General features: G+C 40.8%; 2 protein-coding genes across 2 annotated transcripts in view; both read left to right on the forward strand.

Moving 5' to 3' along the window:
- Positions 1-10,066, forward strand: part of pkhd1l1.1 (PKHD1 like 1, tandem duplicate 1) — a 49,103-nt gene extending 39,037 nt beyond the window's left edge. The window contains exons 57-76 of the mRNA XM_044335235.1: positions 41-170; positions 480-653; positions 802-905; positions 1,650-1,776; positions 2,169-2,290; positions 2,386-2,476; positions 2,611-2,759; positions 3,215-3,337; positions 3,442-3,553; positions 4,027-4,143; positions 4,278-4,443; positions 4,863-5,095; positions 5,287-5,451; positions 5,548-5,705; positions 5,903-6,038; positions 7,231-7,575; positions 7,698-7,849; positions 7,972-8,118; positions 8,596-8,749; positions 9,380-10,066. Of these exons, the coding sequence (XP_044191170.1) occupies positions 41-170; positions 480-653; positions 802-905; positions 1,650-1,776; positions 2,169-2,290; positions 2,386-2,476; positions 2,611-2,759; positions 3,215-3,337; positions 3,442-3,553; positions 4,027-4,143; positions 4,278-4,443; positions 4,863-5,095; positions 5,287-5,451; positions 5,548-5,705; positions 5,903-6,038; positions 7,231-7,575; positions 7,698-7,849; positions 7,972-8,118; positions 8,596-8,749; positions 9,380-9,690 (3,216 nt within the window). The 3' untranslated portion in view covers positions 9,691-10,066. The remainder of the gene's footprint in view (positions 1-40; positions 171-479; positions 654-801; positions 906-1,649; positions 1,777-2,168; positions 2,291-2,385; positions 2,477-2,610; positions 2,760-3,214; positions 3,338-3,441; positions 3,554-4,026; positions 4,144-4,277; positions 4,444-4,862; positions 5,096-5,286; positions 5,452-5,547; positions 5,706-5,902; positions 6,039-7,230; positions 7,576-7,697; positions 7,850-7,971; positions 8,119-8,595; positions 8,750-9,379) is intronic.
- A 1,101-nt stretch (positions 10,067-11,167) lies between these two features.
- On the forward strand, positions 11,168-15,275 carry gdf6b (growth differentiation factor 6b). Its single transcript, XM_044335269.1, has 2 exons — positions 11,168-12,034; positions 12,301-15,275. The coding sequence occupies exons 1-2, from the start codon at positions 11,596-11,598 to the stop codon at positions 13,191-13,193; spliced, it is 1,332 nt and encodes a 443-aa protein (XP_044191204.1). The 5' UTR covers positions 11,168-11,595; the 3' UTR covers positions 13,194-15,275.
- The last annotated feature ends 416 nt before the right edge of the window (positions 15,276-15,691 follow it).

A 15,691-nucleotide genomic window follows, 5' to 3' on the forward strand; every position in this document is an offset into this window, starting at 1 on the left:
AATCAGTTACTGTTTTTTACATATCTGCTTGTGTTTGCAGGTTGGAGACGAGGTCGCCATCTCCACCACTAGCTACAACGCATCAGAAACAGAAAAACACAAGATCACTGCCGTGTCATCAGACGGCCTTGTACTGACCCTGGACCAGCCTTTGGCCCACACGCACATCGGTCAGTTCAATATCTGTCTCCACAGACACAGCACATGTCTCCAGAACTTAATAATGATGCAGAATTTGATGATGATGTAGATTGTGTTTCGTAGACGATCTGGCAACATCAGACAAACATATAAAACTTATGGATCCATGTGTGTGACGATTATTCATAATAAAGGTTGAGGGAACTGTGCAAATTATGGGAGTTTCCTGTGAGAAACAACAAAACGGGAGCACAGCAGGAGAGGGGGTGAAAATACGGGAGAAACCCGGGAAAATGGGACTGCAACCTATAAACTGATCCCTCTGTCTCTCTGTCCAGGTGAGACTCACTCCGTCTCAGGTACGTCGCTCTCCTACACTCTGGCCGCTGATGTCGGCCTCCTGACCAGAAACATCAAGATCATCGGTCAGGAGTATCCAGATATGATGAAGGACTCGTTCGGAGCCAGACTGTTGGTCGGCACCTACTCCTGGGATGGAATCAACTATAAAGGTGAGCAGACCTTCTTTATTTAGTGAGTTTAAAGTAAATTCTGTGTTATTTGGATATTCAGCCCTAGTATGACTGTTTATTCAGTCTTTTGATTATTTGCTTGTTATTGAAACATATTTAACACATTGTTTTATATTTTATTCTTTAGGCAAGGCTCAGATCAGGAATGTGGAGTTCTTCCGCTCTGGTCAGGAGGGCTGGACCGACTACTCCGATCCTCGCTACTCTGTGACCTTCCTCAACCTCGGAAAGGTAAGTTTATGAAGTGATTTAAAAGATGGTAGACATGTCCAACAAACTTCTGTATTAATATTCCTATTTAAAAAATATTAAATTGAACATTAGTTGATTTCAATGTCCATACTGGGTTCACAACCCAGTTTTATCGTATTATTTAGCTGCAATAGTTATTTCTCTAATCATAAAAATATAAGTAATATGTAGTCATGTATTAATATTCTTGTGCAACAATGATGAATTGTTTGGTTCAAATGCAATTTAAATAAAGCAAAAAAGTCTTAGAAATGTTAGAGTATCAATGAAAGCAATTAGAGCTGCAATGATTAGTAAAATTAATCACTACTTACTTTGATAATTGATTGATCATTTTGGGTCATTTTTTTGGATAATTTTTAAATTTGGATGTCAAAAAATGTCAAAATTCTCTGGTTCCAGCTTCTTAAATGTGAGTATTTTCTAGTTTTGTTAGTCCTCTATGAGAGAAAACTGAATATCTTTGGTTTGTGGGCTGTTGTTCCTGAAAAAGACATTTTAGGCTGCATCACGGACTTTTGACATACAGCTGGGAGAACAACAAGTTTTTTTGTTTTTTTTATTTTCTGTAATATCAAGCAGGAGTTCACGTGGCCGCTATATGAAGCCGACGCTGAGACTAAATATAGCACTGAGTTCACTGAGGAGAGAGGAATCTTAGCAGGAGGCATTCAGTTTCTTAACGAGATCTAAAATGAATTTTGTCTTTTCTTTGTTAAAAAGGTTTCAGGAGAAGATTCGTATCTTCAGGGCTGCGCTTTCCATGACGGCTTCTCTCCGGCCATCGGAGTCTTTGGAACAGAAGGGCTGAACGTTGACGACAACATCGTCCACCGTACTGTCGGAGAAGGTAAACACTACACTGTTAACTTTATATAATGTATCGCTTTACAAGTTGTTTTCATACATGCTGTTTCCAATTTCAATCCTAACAGAAACAATTAAAATCTAATTTAAACATTTTCTATCTAATTTTAGTTTTGATTTTACATACATGTATCCTCATATATATATATATATATATATATATATATATAAATATAGCTGCATCATTTATGTAGACACATAAATTTAACTGAGGAATGAGAGAAAACACTAATACACTGTAATGATTTACAAATGCTATACATTTTGCACATGGGCCGTGATTATCCAAATTAAATGTGACCACAGTAACAGAAGCAACTCTTCACCAGCACTGATCAGAAGCTCTTTCGTGTATTAAAATTTGTCCATTTGCAGGTATCAGAATTTGGGGCAACAAGACCACAGTGAGGAGAAACCTGGTGATGATGACGTTGTGGCCTGGATCGTACCAGGGCAGAGAGGAACCCTTCAACTACGCCTGGAACGCTGCCATCGAGGTCTGTTTTCCCAAAATATAAGAACTTATTATACCTTTTAAAAAAAAACTATGGCCGCTTTTGTGACCTGTCCTGTTTTTTTTCTGTAACATCAGGTCAACGAGGGGACGAATGTCGTGCTGCAGAATAACATCGTGGCAGGTTACGAGAGAGTGGCGTACCGCATCGATGGCGAACCATGCCCAGGTAGTAAAAACACGGATGTTTTTAATGATTTCAGTTTGCAGGTTTTATTTTGGTGCTTTTGCTCAGACTGAGGAAAAAGGTGCAAGTCAGACATCCTCAAAGACTTTTTCCCCACATGACTTATACTTGTGCAGGAAATGTGAATGAGAACGAGAAGTGGATTCATAACGAGGCTCACGGCGGTCTGTTCGGTGTGTATCTGAACAAAGACGGTTTGCCCGGCTGCAGTTTCATTCAGGGCTTCTTCATCTGGAAGAGCTTTGACTACGGCATCTACTTCCAGGTACACTTACCTTGAATTACAAGCTTTATTCCTCAACAAAAAAAGAAGCTCAGAGATTATTTTTGGACTAAATTTAACTACATCAAGAGGAAAGAGTGTTGAGTTGTGACTCCGGTCAAGGGTCAGGAAATGTAAAATAAACTGGGGATTTATTCAGATACGACAGAGACCAAGTATGAAGAGCAGAATGAGCAGCCTGCTCTGATCTAGACAGTTGTAGAATGAGTTTAAACCTTTTATTTAGCACATTACTAAAGATGAAAGGTCGATTCTGTTTCTGCTCACTTTTTAAGATCATGTTTATTCTGACCTTGATATCAATTAGTTTTGTTCCCGACATTTATCGGAGTTTATGGGTCCTTGTAAAACAATAAAGACCAGGAGATGCAGGCTTCAGATAATCTAGATTATCTCCAGGAAATTACAACATCTTCCTCTTCCTCTAACCTTTGCAGACCATCTCAAATGTCGTTGTCTCTAACGTGACCCTGGTGGACAACGGGATGGGCATCATGCCTCTCATCTTCGCTCCTCCTTCTGTCACCCACGCGTTCGCTGATAAGAAAGTTCACATTCAGGTAACAAGTTTATAGCGTTTCAGTCAGTATTTGTTTCTACTGTCTCTCATATTTCATTCAGTTGTGACTTTTTTTTATTGACAGTCGTATTCCTCTTTTCCCAGAACGCGCTGATCGTTGGCAGCAGCCCGAACTTCAACTGTGCAGACACTTTGTCCAGCAGCGACTTCAACATGGCGATCAGTGAAGGCCATCGAGCCCCCAGACCTCTCAATGGTACAGCACACAGATAATATATCACTGCTATAAAGTAGATTGATTTGGATTATTTTCATGTTTTAATTTAGGGATACCATGTCATTTTAAGCTGGGAAAATTGATATAGTGTACAGGGTATATATAATTAATATACTATACAGTTGCTACAGGCTTTTAGAGGTCTTAAATCTGTTTAAATTTCTTTTTGAATTCAATGTCTTTTTGGATTTGCCTTAATTAAATATATATATTATCCTGCTGATAACTCAAAAGATAAAGATTTGTGTTGATACAGAAACTGTTTTTAGGGTTGGAGGTTATGATTACATTTTTAAAAAGAGACTGTGTAATTTTGACTATTTAATCACCAACCAACACCTTGAATATGAATTAAAATGCTGGATCTTTTTATTCCATATAAATGCAGGCTGGTAAAATTAAAAATAAATCTTCCTCTCCTCACTTTGGGTCTCTGTTTTAACTCTGTGCAGGTGGCAGATCTGGAATCTGCTGGCCCACTTTTGGATCTGGACACAACACCGCCCCGATAAAGGTCCATCATCTGAACAACAACTATAACGCCATCAAAGGACTGATGACAGTCAACGGTGAGTTCAGGCTCTGTATTCTGCGTCCAAATTAGTTTAATTTAAAAGGTATTTTATGCTGCTGTCGTGATCAAAATCTTCACAGTAATTTGAAGAAAATCTATTCCTTATTTTCCTGTTTTCTCTTTTTCCAGACACGACGTTCGTTGGATTCCGAAACGTCTGCTCCAGCGAGACGAACATCATGTTCATCACCAACCCGATAAACGAGGACTTGCAGCACCCTGTGCAGGTTTCAGGCATCAAAATGATCGACAGCGCAGAGGGGGCCAAAGTCTTCATCCACAGGGCTGATCTGGGGTAAATCATAAACAGAATGAAAAAAAACTGAGAAAATACAGCTGAAAGATCTATGAGATGTAAACAAAATACTGGAGACATTTGCCAGATATTGATAAATGATACACCTGGATACGTCTTTGATGCACTGACAAAAGCAGAAATCGAATAGTTTACAGATGAACACAAGTTATTACAATGATGTGTTGATTTTCATATTTGTTATTTTTCTGTTTTTTGTAACTGTTAAACGTAAACTGTGCACATCTTGCTCAAACTAACCAAACTTGGTAATGGTTGCTGCTTTAATTTATTATTTAAATTGATTAAAAAACAAGTGTATTTTTACATAAAACTGCATATGATTTGGTTGTTTATGTGTTTTTGATTTTTAAATATAAGTATATGACAAAGAGTAAAATCAGCGATGTGTGTTTCAGTAAAGTTGACCCATCTAACTGTGTGGACATGGAGTGCGACGCGAAGAAGAAAAGCATGCTGAAGGACTTGGACGGCTCGTTCCTGGGCGCAGTGGGAGCTGTGGTGCCTCAGTCTGAGTACGAGTGGGGAGGAGACCCCAGGAGGGGGCTGGGCGACTACCGAATCCCCAAAGTCATGCTTACTTTCCCCAACGGCAGCCGCATCCCTGTGAACCAGATCGCTCCACACAAAGGTACAAAACAACACTAGGGAGTCTTTCTGGATGACAGATCGCACAACTCTTCTCCAAATGACGATGCTTTTTTCTGAGTAAACCTCGGTAAAATGGGTTGTACAACTTCTTTGAATGGAATTGTAATATAAGAAAAAGAAACAAAGCAGAGGCTCTGTCTGACTGTCTGTCATTGCTTCATCTTTCCTCAGGTGTGATCAGAGAAGACTGCACGTACATGAGTACCTGGCAGGGCTACAAGTGTTTCGGGCTGAATTACAGGATGCTGGTGATTGAGAGTCTTGACTCAGACACAGAGACCAGGCGGCTGTCCCCAGTCGCTGTGCTCGGAGATGGCTTTGTGGATCTCATCAATGGTAAGGACCAGTTTTAGACTCCTGATACAACCAGGACTAGGTGTAAAAAATTACAGAGAACGTGTGTTTAATTCAGGTGTGTGTTTGTGTGTCCAGGCCCTCAGGATCATGGGTGGTGTGCTGGCTACACCTGTCAGAAGAGAGTCTCTCTCTTCCACAGCATCGTGGCCACCGGCCGCAGCTTCGACATCTTCTTCAGCAGCGTCAGCCCTCAGAAACTTCGCCTCATGATGCTTAATGCTGATCCATCTGAGGTCAGTGCACACTCACAATCCACAATATTAATAACATTAATTCAAATTGGGTTATTATTTTAATAGTTCTTCACACATCAGTTAAGTTTCCCAACCTATAAAACATAGATATATCCTGTAAATCTCACTTCAGCTTCAATTCAGTCACTTTTTTCTCATTTTTCACAAAGTGACCTTTTGTTTTTGAATGCGTGCAGAGCATCATGGTGTCAGTCTTCTACTCAAAGCCTCAGCGGTTGGATGTGTACGTTGACAACAATCTGATCCCTCCTACTAACGCTAAGTGGAACGCTGACAACACTGACTACACCCTGAAGGAGCCAATCTCTGCAGGTGCTAATGCTTAACACACACACACACACACACACACACACACACACACACACACGGAGATTATGTAAGAGTAATCAAGTTCAGAAAATATTAACAGCTGCAGTATCTGAACAGCATATTCAGATTATGTCTCTCTTTTTCAGACCAGCATTCTACAGCTGGTCACCACAGGTCACAACTTACATCTTGTGCCAATGCTGAAAGTATTGTGTCGTTTATGTAGAGGCCAACACAGACCTGTTATTAATGTTCCCCCTTTTTTTTTAACTGTAACAAATTCTTTTTCTAATCTTAACAATACCGTAGTTTCCATGTGCAGATATTGTAGAAAAAGTCAAGGTCAATGTCAGAATCATCTAATGTCTGGCAGCAGAGTTTTCTTATTCCCTCTAAGTGTAATTTACACCTGAAAGTGAAATAGTCCACAATTTGGTCACATTTCTTCACATGTGATTAAATTGCCTGTTTGTTTTTAGTGTTGGAGCTCACGTTTGTCTGTCAGAGGAACCAAAACAACTACATCTGAAATGGATGATTAAGGGACAGGTCACATTTCTGTCCTAATAAGATTATTGGCAGGATTTGTGCTGCTGTTGTCATTACATAATATTACCTACAAACATATAATCACATCAACAGCATTAAATTGCCTGTTAACTAATGTTATTAAGATAAAGTAAAGTGAGCAGTAACTGTAAAAAGAGCTTTAAGTCCTGGATTACCAACATGGCTGCACTGAGGATTTCTGTATCATTTAACAGTTTCATAAAACAAACTTTTTATTATTATTTTATCATTATTACAAATTAATTTTTCCAACTTCACCATAAGCACCTGAACAAACAAGTTTTCAGAGCAACTCATGCTTTAAATGTCTGACTTTTGTTGGAAAAGTTGATTCTTCAACTGAAAGATGGATGATTTGACTGTTGGCTCTCTGGATAATCACTGATTTTAAGTTGCTGCCTGATTTCTAACATTAAAAGCCAACAAACCATCATAACAATAAAGATAAAAGCCATACAAAGAGTTTTTCATAGACGTTTTTCTTTTGGATGAATTGTGTGTGATAGAAAAAACAGAGTGAGGTGACAACTGAGGATGTAAGACACAAAATAGATTTTTTTTTTTTCAAAATTTCTCAGCAATTCAACAATCATATCTTCTGTTTTTCTTTATCTTGTCTCTCCAGGTCAGTACGTCCCCGAGCTGAACTCCACTGTGGGCACCAACTACTTCGACCAGGACTACAAGATGCTGAAGGTCGTGCTGAGAGGCTCCACACCGGTGCAGATCCGAACCTCCCCAGTTCTCTTCCTTGCCTTCGATATGCCTGCCATGACTGAAGAAGAGTTCTTTGGAGACAGCCTGATCGAGAACCTTGCTTTGTTCCTCAAAGTTCCCCCAAATATGATCCGCATCACCAATATCATCCGGGAGGACGGAGGCGCACGGCGCAGGAAGAGATCCACGGGCCTGAAGGTGGAGGTGGAGATCAAGAAACCTCCAGTCCAGCAGACCACCAACAGCACCGACGGTTAGTGAGCAGTATGATTTCTGCACTGGAATCGTATTTACAGACCCTATTAGCGCTAAAACAGAAAACACAGATCACCGCAGGATATTTGTAACGTCTCTCTGTTCTCTCTGTCTTCTCAGACGAGGAGGACTTCACTTTGTTGAAGAATATTGCCGATGATCTGGGTCAGGCGGCCGTTTCTGGTAACCTCAGTCAGTCCATCGGCTTCGAAGTTTCCTCGATGGGCATCATCCCTCCTCCTCCTCCGTCCTCTGACCCCAGCTGGAATGATGTACGACTCATAGTACAATTACGTTTTTTGAAAAGGACTAAAGTAATTGAATATTAACGAGTGCTCATACCGACGGGCGTTTCTCCAGACATTCACTGCTTCATTCCTCTTTTTTATCTCAGGTCGCAAAAGAGGAAGTGACAAGGGAAGAGGAAAAAGTGAGCTACGTGTCCAGTGTGAATAACCTGCTGCTGATTGAGGAGCCGATGGCGGGGGTCTACGTGGGTCCTCTGCACCAGCAGCCCCGTCTCATGGCTGTGGATGAGGAGGTGAAGCACTGACAGAAATCCAAACAAACATTATCACTGCACAGCTGACATTAAAGCTAATTATCAGTCAGAGAAATGACATAAACTGTGATTTAAAGCTGCACGGACTGATGTTGGCCCACTATTTGGGGGAGTTTTTGGATTATTATTGGATTAATAAATAGTAAAGTTGCATTTTTAACAGGCATCCTCTGTTGTTTGGTTGGTTGTTGAGGATTTTTACAGTACTTACAGTACATTTCTTACTGCTTCAAGTTCTAGTTTTTAATTTTCTTAATTAATTTTTTGTCTGTTTAGTGGTCAAAAACACATTTTTCTCATCTAGAACCATCTTGAAATATTTTAGCCTAAATGAGGTTGTATTTGCTGGCTGTATTTAATTAATCATCTCCTCATTTTCAAATTTGGTACCATTTTTATCAATTTAGTTTAGAGTAACTGGTGTCTGTAAACACTGACCTGTGATGTCGTTTGCAGGGTAACTGTGTCTCTGTGGGCGTGACGACTCTCACCGTCACAGCCAGCCTGAAGAACGCCAGTGGCCACAGCGTGGACGGACTGGAAGGAAACGCCACCATCCTGTTCAGCACCTGCTGGGCCAACTTCACCGACCTGTCCATCACCAACAGTGGTGCGTCTGCATCCTGCTTTTTTTAAAATCAATCCTACAAACAGAGGACTGCCAAGAGGGCAGCCTCAAAACATTGTTTCAACAATTAATAAAATACAAACATCATAAACAGGCTAAGAGCTGTCACAAGTGACAAAAGAGTAAAAATAATAACCTGTTAAGATGCATAATATGATATGAAAGGTTCCTCTGTGAGAGTCAGAGTGGAATTTCATGTTAAGATGAACTTTATTCCACCGTAAAAGGAAATCAGGCTTTGCAGTAAACAAATAACATAATTTAGGTATTTTGTTGTTCCTACTGAAGCATATCTAAACTTTGTTACAAGGCAACTCCACATTGTGCAAGATCAAAAGTCTGTAGACATTAATAATCAGAGATAATGAGACTAATAATAATGAACATAAGCAGCTGATATGATTATGTGTATCCGCTTCTTACCAAAGGACTGAGAGACTTTGCTCTTCAGTTTTTAATGATCATTTCCTGTAGAAAGAAACGTGTTCACAACAGAAATCTGGATCTTACTTCTCTGATGAAACATTTCTACATAGAAATCGTTCCAAATGACTGTTAAACACTTTGTTTTTAAATGAAACACCGTAACAATGACATCTCCTCTCCCTGCAGGTGAGAACCTGACCATGGTCTTCACTCTGAAGGAGTGGGGCGCCGAGTCACGCGCCTTCTCCGTCAAGAGTATCCCGACCACCGAGCCCCCCTCGACCAGCAGCCATGTCACTGAGCCACCGTCCGCCACAAGCGATCTTTCCACCGTCTCAACCACAACCCATCATACCACGACCTCAACCACAAGCGTTGAGCCCACCACCGACAACAGCGTCTTCAGCTCCAGCACGGCTGTGTCTGCTGGCAGTCTGTGTCTGGTCAGCGTCATCTACGCAGTGGCCTGCTGCTCAGACGACATCCCGATATGCTAGATATGCTAGATACAGTAGTGCTGTGAAAGCTACAATATGAGGGATTAATGAAGGACTCCTGAACACGTAAACATAAAGTCTGTTACATAAAACAAATACATTCCTTAAATATTCTATGCACATGGTTATTTTTCTGTTCTCTGGGGCTCTTTTGTGTCATTACGTCTAAATCTCTGTTCGGCATGATTACAAATCGGGTGCGAGATCCATATGGACTCTGTATTTTATTTTTTTTGACAGGTGCAATAGAGCTGAACTTGAAACTCTAACAGGGTGAAAGAAGAAATGAAGTTTTGTAACTGCTGCACTGTGATGATGATTTTTTTTTTTAAACTATATTTTCCCTTCAATAAATTCTATTTTTCATTGTGAAATACATCTTTCTTGTATCAGTGTTTTTCTTGATCAATGCAATTATTTTCACATGCCCATTGCTTATTCACATTATACATGAATAACATCATTCTTCCAAATCAGTACTTCAATATCAATTTTTATTTTTTTTCAGCAAATGACACAATTTTATAAGAGGGACCCAGACTGTGGCTCGTCTTCAGTCTGCCTTTGATGCTTTTCAACCATCACTTCTCAATCACAGACTTGTTTTAGATGCAAAGGACCGAGTTCATGGTGTCCTCCACCTCCACCAGTGACTCTGACTGTACTGCCAGTAAAACTTTAAATGGTACCAACATCACTCTTGCTGAGTCATGCAAATAGCAGACTGTTATTCAAGATTCATATTCAACATTGAACCTCTCGTATAGAATAAAAGGCTGTCTGTCTTTTTCAAACCACACGATTATATTGCAGTCGACCTCACACGTCTTGATCATGGAGATATTCTGTACTATCCTGCTGCTCCATTGTCACTTAAGCAGCTAAACCCTGTTTATCATAGTTAATTAAGCTTTATCACTAATTACACACTTTGTACTCATCATTGTTCTCTGTATCACAAAGTTGGATGGACTTCCTTACAGACAAGAAGAAATATTAATCTCATGATATTCATCTATAAAGCACTACTGCTGAAGCTCTCTTATAACATTTAAATCTTGTAACAACAGAAACAAGATCCAGTAACCTTAGATATCCCTCATGTGTGCACTAATGTTGGCAGAACTGGTTTCAGGCACCTTTTAAATTGAATGAAATGCAAACTGCCTTCAGTCTTTCACACCCCCTGGAGATTTAAGACTTAATTATCGTTTTTGTTTTAATAGCTCTTGTATCTGTTTTTATTAATTAATCCTTGATTGTGCCTGTCTGGCCCTGGTTGTGTTGCTTCTGTTTGCTGGTTGTGTCTGATTATGAATGTTTCTTCTTCTCAGGTCTCTCTTGATAAAGAGATCAATCAACCTCAATGAGACCTGTCTGATTAAATAAAGATTTTTTTTATAAATAATACAAAGTAAAGACTCTGTCCATGGTGCTGAAGGACGCTGATTGGCTGCATGTTTCCTCGTTCACACCATGGCGCTATTTTGCGCGTCACCAGAGGGCAGGAGACTCCATGGTAAATACTGGATGCAGGGTCCACTGAGGTACAGATCTAGTGAGAGTTGGACTCCTGCTTGAAAAGAGGGAAAACTCCAAAATACGGTAGAAGAAAGTCACATTTAGGAGCCATTTTGTACTATTACAATCAAGTTTTGTTGTAGAAACTAAAATTAACTATTTTTAAGTTGTTGCGCATCTTTTCAGCGCACATCTGCTCTCTCCAAGAGGGAGGCGACGGGCGACAGAGGAACAATTAGTTTTACAGCCTTAATTTGAGCCCTCCATTTAGCCGTAACGATAACAGTACAATGTGGGCGTGTTCTCGCCCCCTTTTTAACGTTGCACCGCCTGTCCTCCGGAGCCGTGCGCACTTTGCGGAGCAACCACTTGCTGCAGAAGTGGATGCAGAGTTCAGCTCCGGCTTTGCCCCTGGTCCCCCCCCCCTCACCCGGACACAGCTCAGGCTCCGGCTCTGATAAAGGAAGAGACCAGAGGATGGATTTCTGTCACTTCACTTTTCTCTGCGGGGCTCTTGTGTTTGCGTGGGGAATCCCCTGTTTCCAGACTCTCGTTATTTTTCCCCCATCAGTCCCGAAGAGCAGCAAGGTGGCGAAGCTTTTTGATGGACAAGAGGCGTCCAAATATTTCAAGGAGTTTTACGCGCCACCTTCAATCGACAGAAATAGTAAAGCAGCATCTAAAGACTTAATTGAGCCTCATGACTACATGTTGTCTATTTACAAAACCTTCTCCACGGCGGAGAAACTGGGACTCAACGCAAGTTTTTTTCGCTCCTCAAAAGCTGCAAATACAATCGCAAGTTTTGTGGATAATGGGCAAGGTATGTGACTCTCTACTCTCTACTCTGTGTGTGTGTGTGTGTGTGTGTGTGTGTGTGTGTGTGTGTGCGTGCGTGTGCGTGTGCGTGCGTGCGTGCATGCGCGTGCACGTGCAGGTAGAATGACTCATGACTCATAGTTTGTCTCTTCCAGATTAATTCAGAGCAGACAATAGCGGGATTCTTCCTGTCATATTCCACTTCTCTGTGGTATGCACATCATCTCTGTGAGAATGTGTCTGACCCCGTTGTTTTAATGCTTTCCACAGATGACCTCCCACTCTCCCCTCTGAGGAGACAGCAGTATCTGTTCGACGTCTCAACCCTCTCCGAAAAAGCGGAGGTGCTGGGAGCCGAGCTCAGGATATACACCAAAGTGTCTGGGAATTTCAGGATATCGGAAACAGAGCCCGTCGACATCCAGCTCCTCTCCTGCCACGACCAGCAGCTGCTCGACTCCAAGACACTGGACCTCCAGGATTCCCACAGGCCAAAGTGGGAGGTGTTGGACGTGTGGGAAATATTCAAAGAGCGACAGCACCTGAGCCAGGGGAAACTCTTCTGCCTGGAGCTCAGGGCCATGCTGGACAACCCTGAGAGGGAGCTGGACCTGCACCTTCTGGGCTTGCACAGGCACAGCAGGCCCCAGCAGAAGAAAGCCATATTAGTGGTCTTCACCAGGTCCAAGAAGAGGCAGACCCTCTTCAGTGAGAGGAGAGAGGGGAGAGCGTTACTGGGCCTTGGTAGGAAAGCCAAGGAGAGGGGTCCTGGCGCCAAAGCCAGCAGGAGAAGGAGGACGGCTGCATCCAAAACGCGCCATGGGAAGAGGCACGGCAAGAAGTCCAAATCCAGGTGCAGTAAGAAGCCACTGCATGTAAATTTCAAGGATCTGGGCTGGGATGACTGGATCATTGCCCCGCTGGATTACGAGGCGTACCACTGCGAGGGCGTGTGTGACTTCCCCTTACGCTCCCACCTGGAGCCCACCAACCACGCCATCATCCAGACTCTGATGAATTCAATGAACCCCAGCAACATGCCGCCCAGCTGCTGCGCCCCGTCCAAACTCAGCCCCATTAGCATCCTCTACATCGACTCAGGACACAATGTGGTCTATAAACAATACGAGGACATGGTGGTGGAGTCTTGTGGCTGTCGGTAGTAGACCTGGCAGGTGTAGTGGTTTACTTTGACCTCCTTCTTGTTCTTCAGGATCTCCAGGTAGTGGGGATCAAACAGCATCACAGTCTGTGTGGTGGGAAAGCTGCACCCGAAGAGAACATGGAGGTTTTTAAGAAACGTAGCGATGCATCTTCTTATCATCATGGTTAATACCTCATACGTTTGTTTTCTTGTTTGTTCTGTTAAGGAATTGTTATTGTCTCGAGGTAGTCCATCTGGTCGCCTTAAACTCTGCAGTGCCTGCCGATATCATGGATATATGATAAGATAAACTTGTCGGCAAAACTCTTCGTTTATAAGAATAGTTTGACATTTTGGGAAATACGCTTATTCACTTTCTTGCTGAGAGTTAGACGAGAAGATCGATAGCACTCCCACGTCTGTACAACAAATATGAAGCTACAGTGCAGCCAGCTAGCTTAGCTTAGCACAAAGACTGGAAACAGGGGGAAACAGCTAGCCTTGCACATAACTCCCCAGAAAAACCACTTGTCATTTTTACACTACAGTTTTTATATGTTAATTAGTGAGCTTTACAGGTGCTGGAAGGCAGATTGTGTTACCTGTGGACAGAGCCAGGCTAGTTGTTTCCACTTCTTGTGCTAAACTAAGCTAAGAGAGTGTATCAATCTATCATGAAAGCTTAAAATAATAAGCTTAATTCCCCCAAAAATGTTGAATTACACACATAAAATCCCCCATTCGAGGAACTGGAATCTGCTCTTACAAAACTATATTAAGTAAAAACCACTTGTGCCACTTTCTGACCTTTTACCCACCACTGTTGGACACTAGCTCTGTGTGCAACTTTCATGGACTGCAAGTACAATGAAAAGTTACATAAATATGAACACGTAATATATGTATCGATAGTTACGACTCTAGATTTTCCAGTTATTTTCGAGAAGAACACCCTGTAGTAAAAATAATAGAGGTACAATGCACAGCAGAGATCTGAAACCTTAAAAAATGTGGTGCCTCAGAGCAGTCTGGCAGTAAAAAATGTGATAAATCCTTAAAAAACTTCTTGTCCAAATTCATTTCAAGGGTTTAAAGATCAAAAATAGTCCATTTGTTTTCATTTAAGACATTTGATGACTGAACCGAATCGATTGATTACACTTTTGTGGCTTTCTTCCCACGATTTACTGAACTGATGAACTTCAAGTAAACATTTTTACCCCTGAAATGGAAATCATGAGCAATATCTCTGCCAGGTTTAGAAAACAGATTTTCAGCACTTGACATGGCCTATGACTCAGGGAACGTACTCGAGTGCCAGAGAGAATGGGAAGTCCCTTTTTCAGATAAAAACAAAACAAGTACATTTCCACCAACAGCGCCGCACCAGTTTACTTACCGTTTGTGTTTGGAGAAGATACATATTTTTGTCTGTAATGCACTGATGTTCAAAGGTACCATGTGTAAATATTTGATATGGAAATAATAATTTATGTTCTATGAATAAGTTATTGCATTTTAATTGTCTGCATTGTTCCGTTACAACTTCCAGACTGCATGAGTCACACATCTGGATGTTCAGGTTCAAATAAACACATGTGGGTACAGTTGTGGAAAAGAAACGTGACAGCTATGTTCTGGTCACAGACTGTGAAATCCTGTTGTACTATCAGTGTTTTTTGTTGTATATAAATAGGAAATAATTACTCACCAAATGAAAAAAACATTGCTTTCTGTTTGGTGGATTTATTTTTAGGCTATACAGTTGTTTAAAATATTAGTAACACATTTTAGCCTCTTGTATTTTGTTATGTTTTGCATTATTTACTGGAATCTGAAAATAATATATTATACTGATTGATACTGACTATCAGAAAAGTGAAAGGATAAATCAGTGTTATGCCACAATATGTTTTTATTTTACTCCTATGGCACAGTTGTAAACTGACACAGTATTACAGAGAAATTCATGATAATGAATGTTTTTTCTACAGTGTAAAAAAATCAGTAAAATTGTTTAACCAAATGAATCTATTCTTATAAAATGTATGAACTGTAAGATATGTAGAGTAATGGGCAAATTAAAGTGTATTGAACTATGTGTTCTGGTTGCAGTGTTGAATTTAGTGACACTACATTGTTTTTTGTTTATTTCACTGTGGTTTATACACATATTTATGGTACTTGTTCTTAATTTGATCTTTCTTTTACCAGTATTATGTGAGAAGCATTTTCTCCACGTGGTAACATTTAATCCTTATGTCTTCCAGCAGTCTTACCTTCAAATCAGTTCTTTATCAATCCACAAGTCAGGCATTAACAGCTTAATTAAGACAGAAGTCTTAATTGTCCCACATGGGAAATCTGGATTGCAGCATGGCAAAAAAAAAGACATCAAAACAGACTCGTCCATCACTAAAACTGAATAAAAAAAGACATATCAGTTGGAAAAACAGTGGGAGGTAATGTATGATGAGTCATGACAAGTCTTGCTTTTAACAAGGGGGTTGTAAAAAT

Source organism: Thunnus albacares, chromosome 19 (assembly GCF_914725855.1).
Source record: "Thunnus albacares chromosome 19, fThuAlb1.1, whole genome shotgun sequence".
Taxonomy (NCBI): Eukaryota; Metazoa; Chordata; class Actinopteri; order Scombriformes; family Scombridae; genus Thunnus; species Thunnus albacares.

Coding starts and splice junctions, on each gene's coding strand:
- gdf6b (XM_044335269.1), top strand. CDS start 11,596: ATGCAGAGTTCAGCTCCGGCTTTGCCCCTGGTCCCCCCCCCCTCACCC. Junction 12,035..12,300: donor TTTTGTGGATAATGGGCAAG/GTATGTGACTCT, acceptor TGCTTTCCACAG/ATGACCTCCCACTCTCCCCT.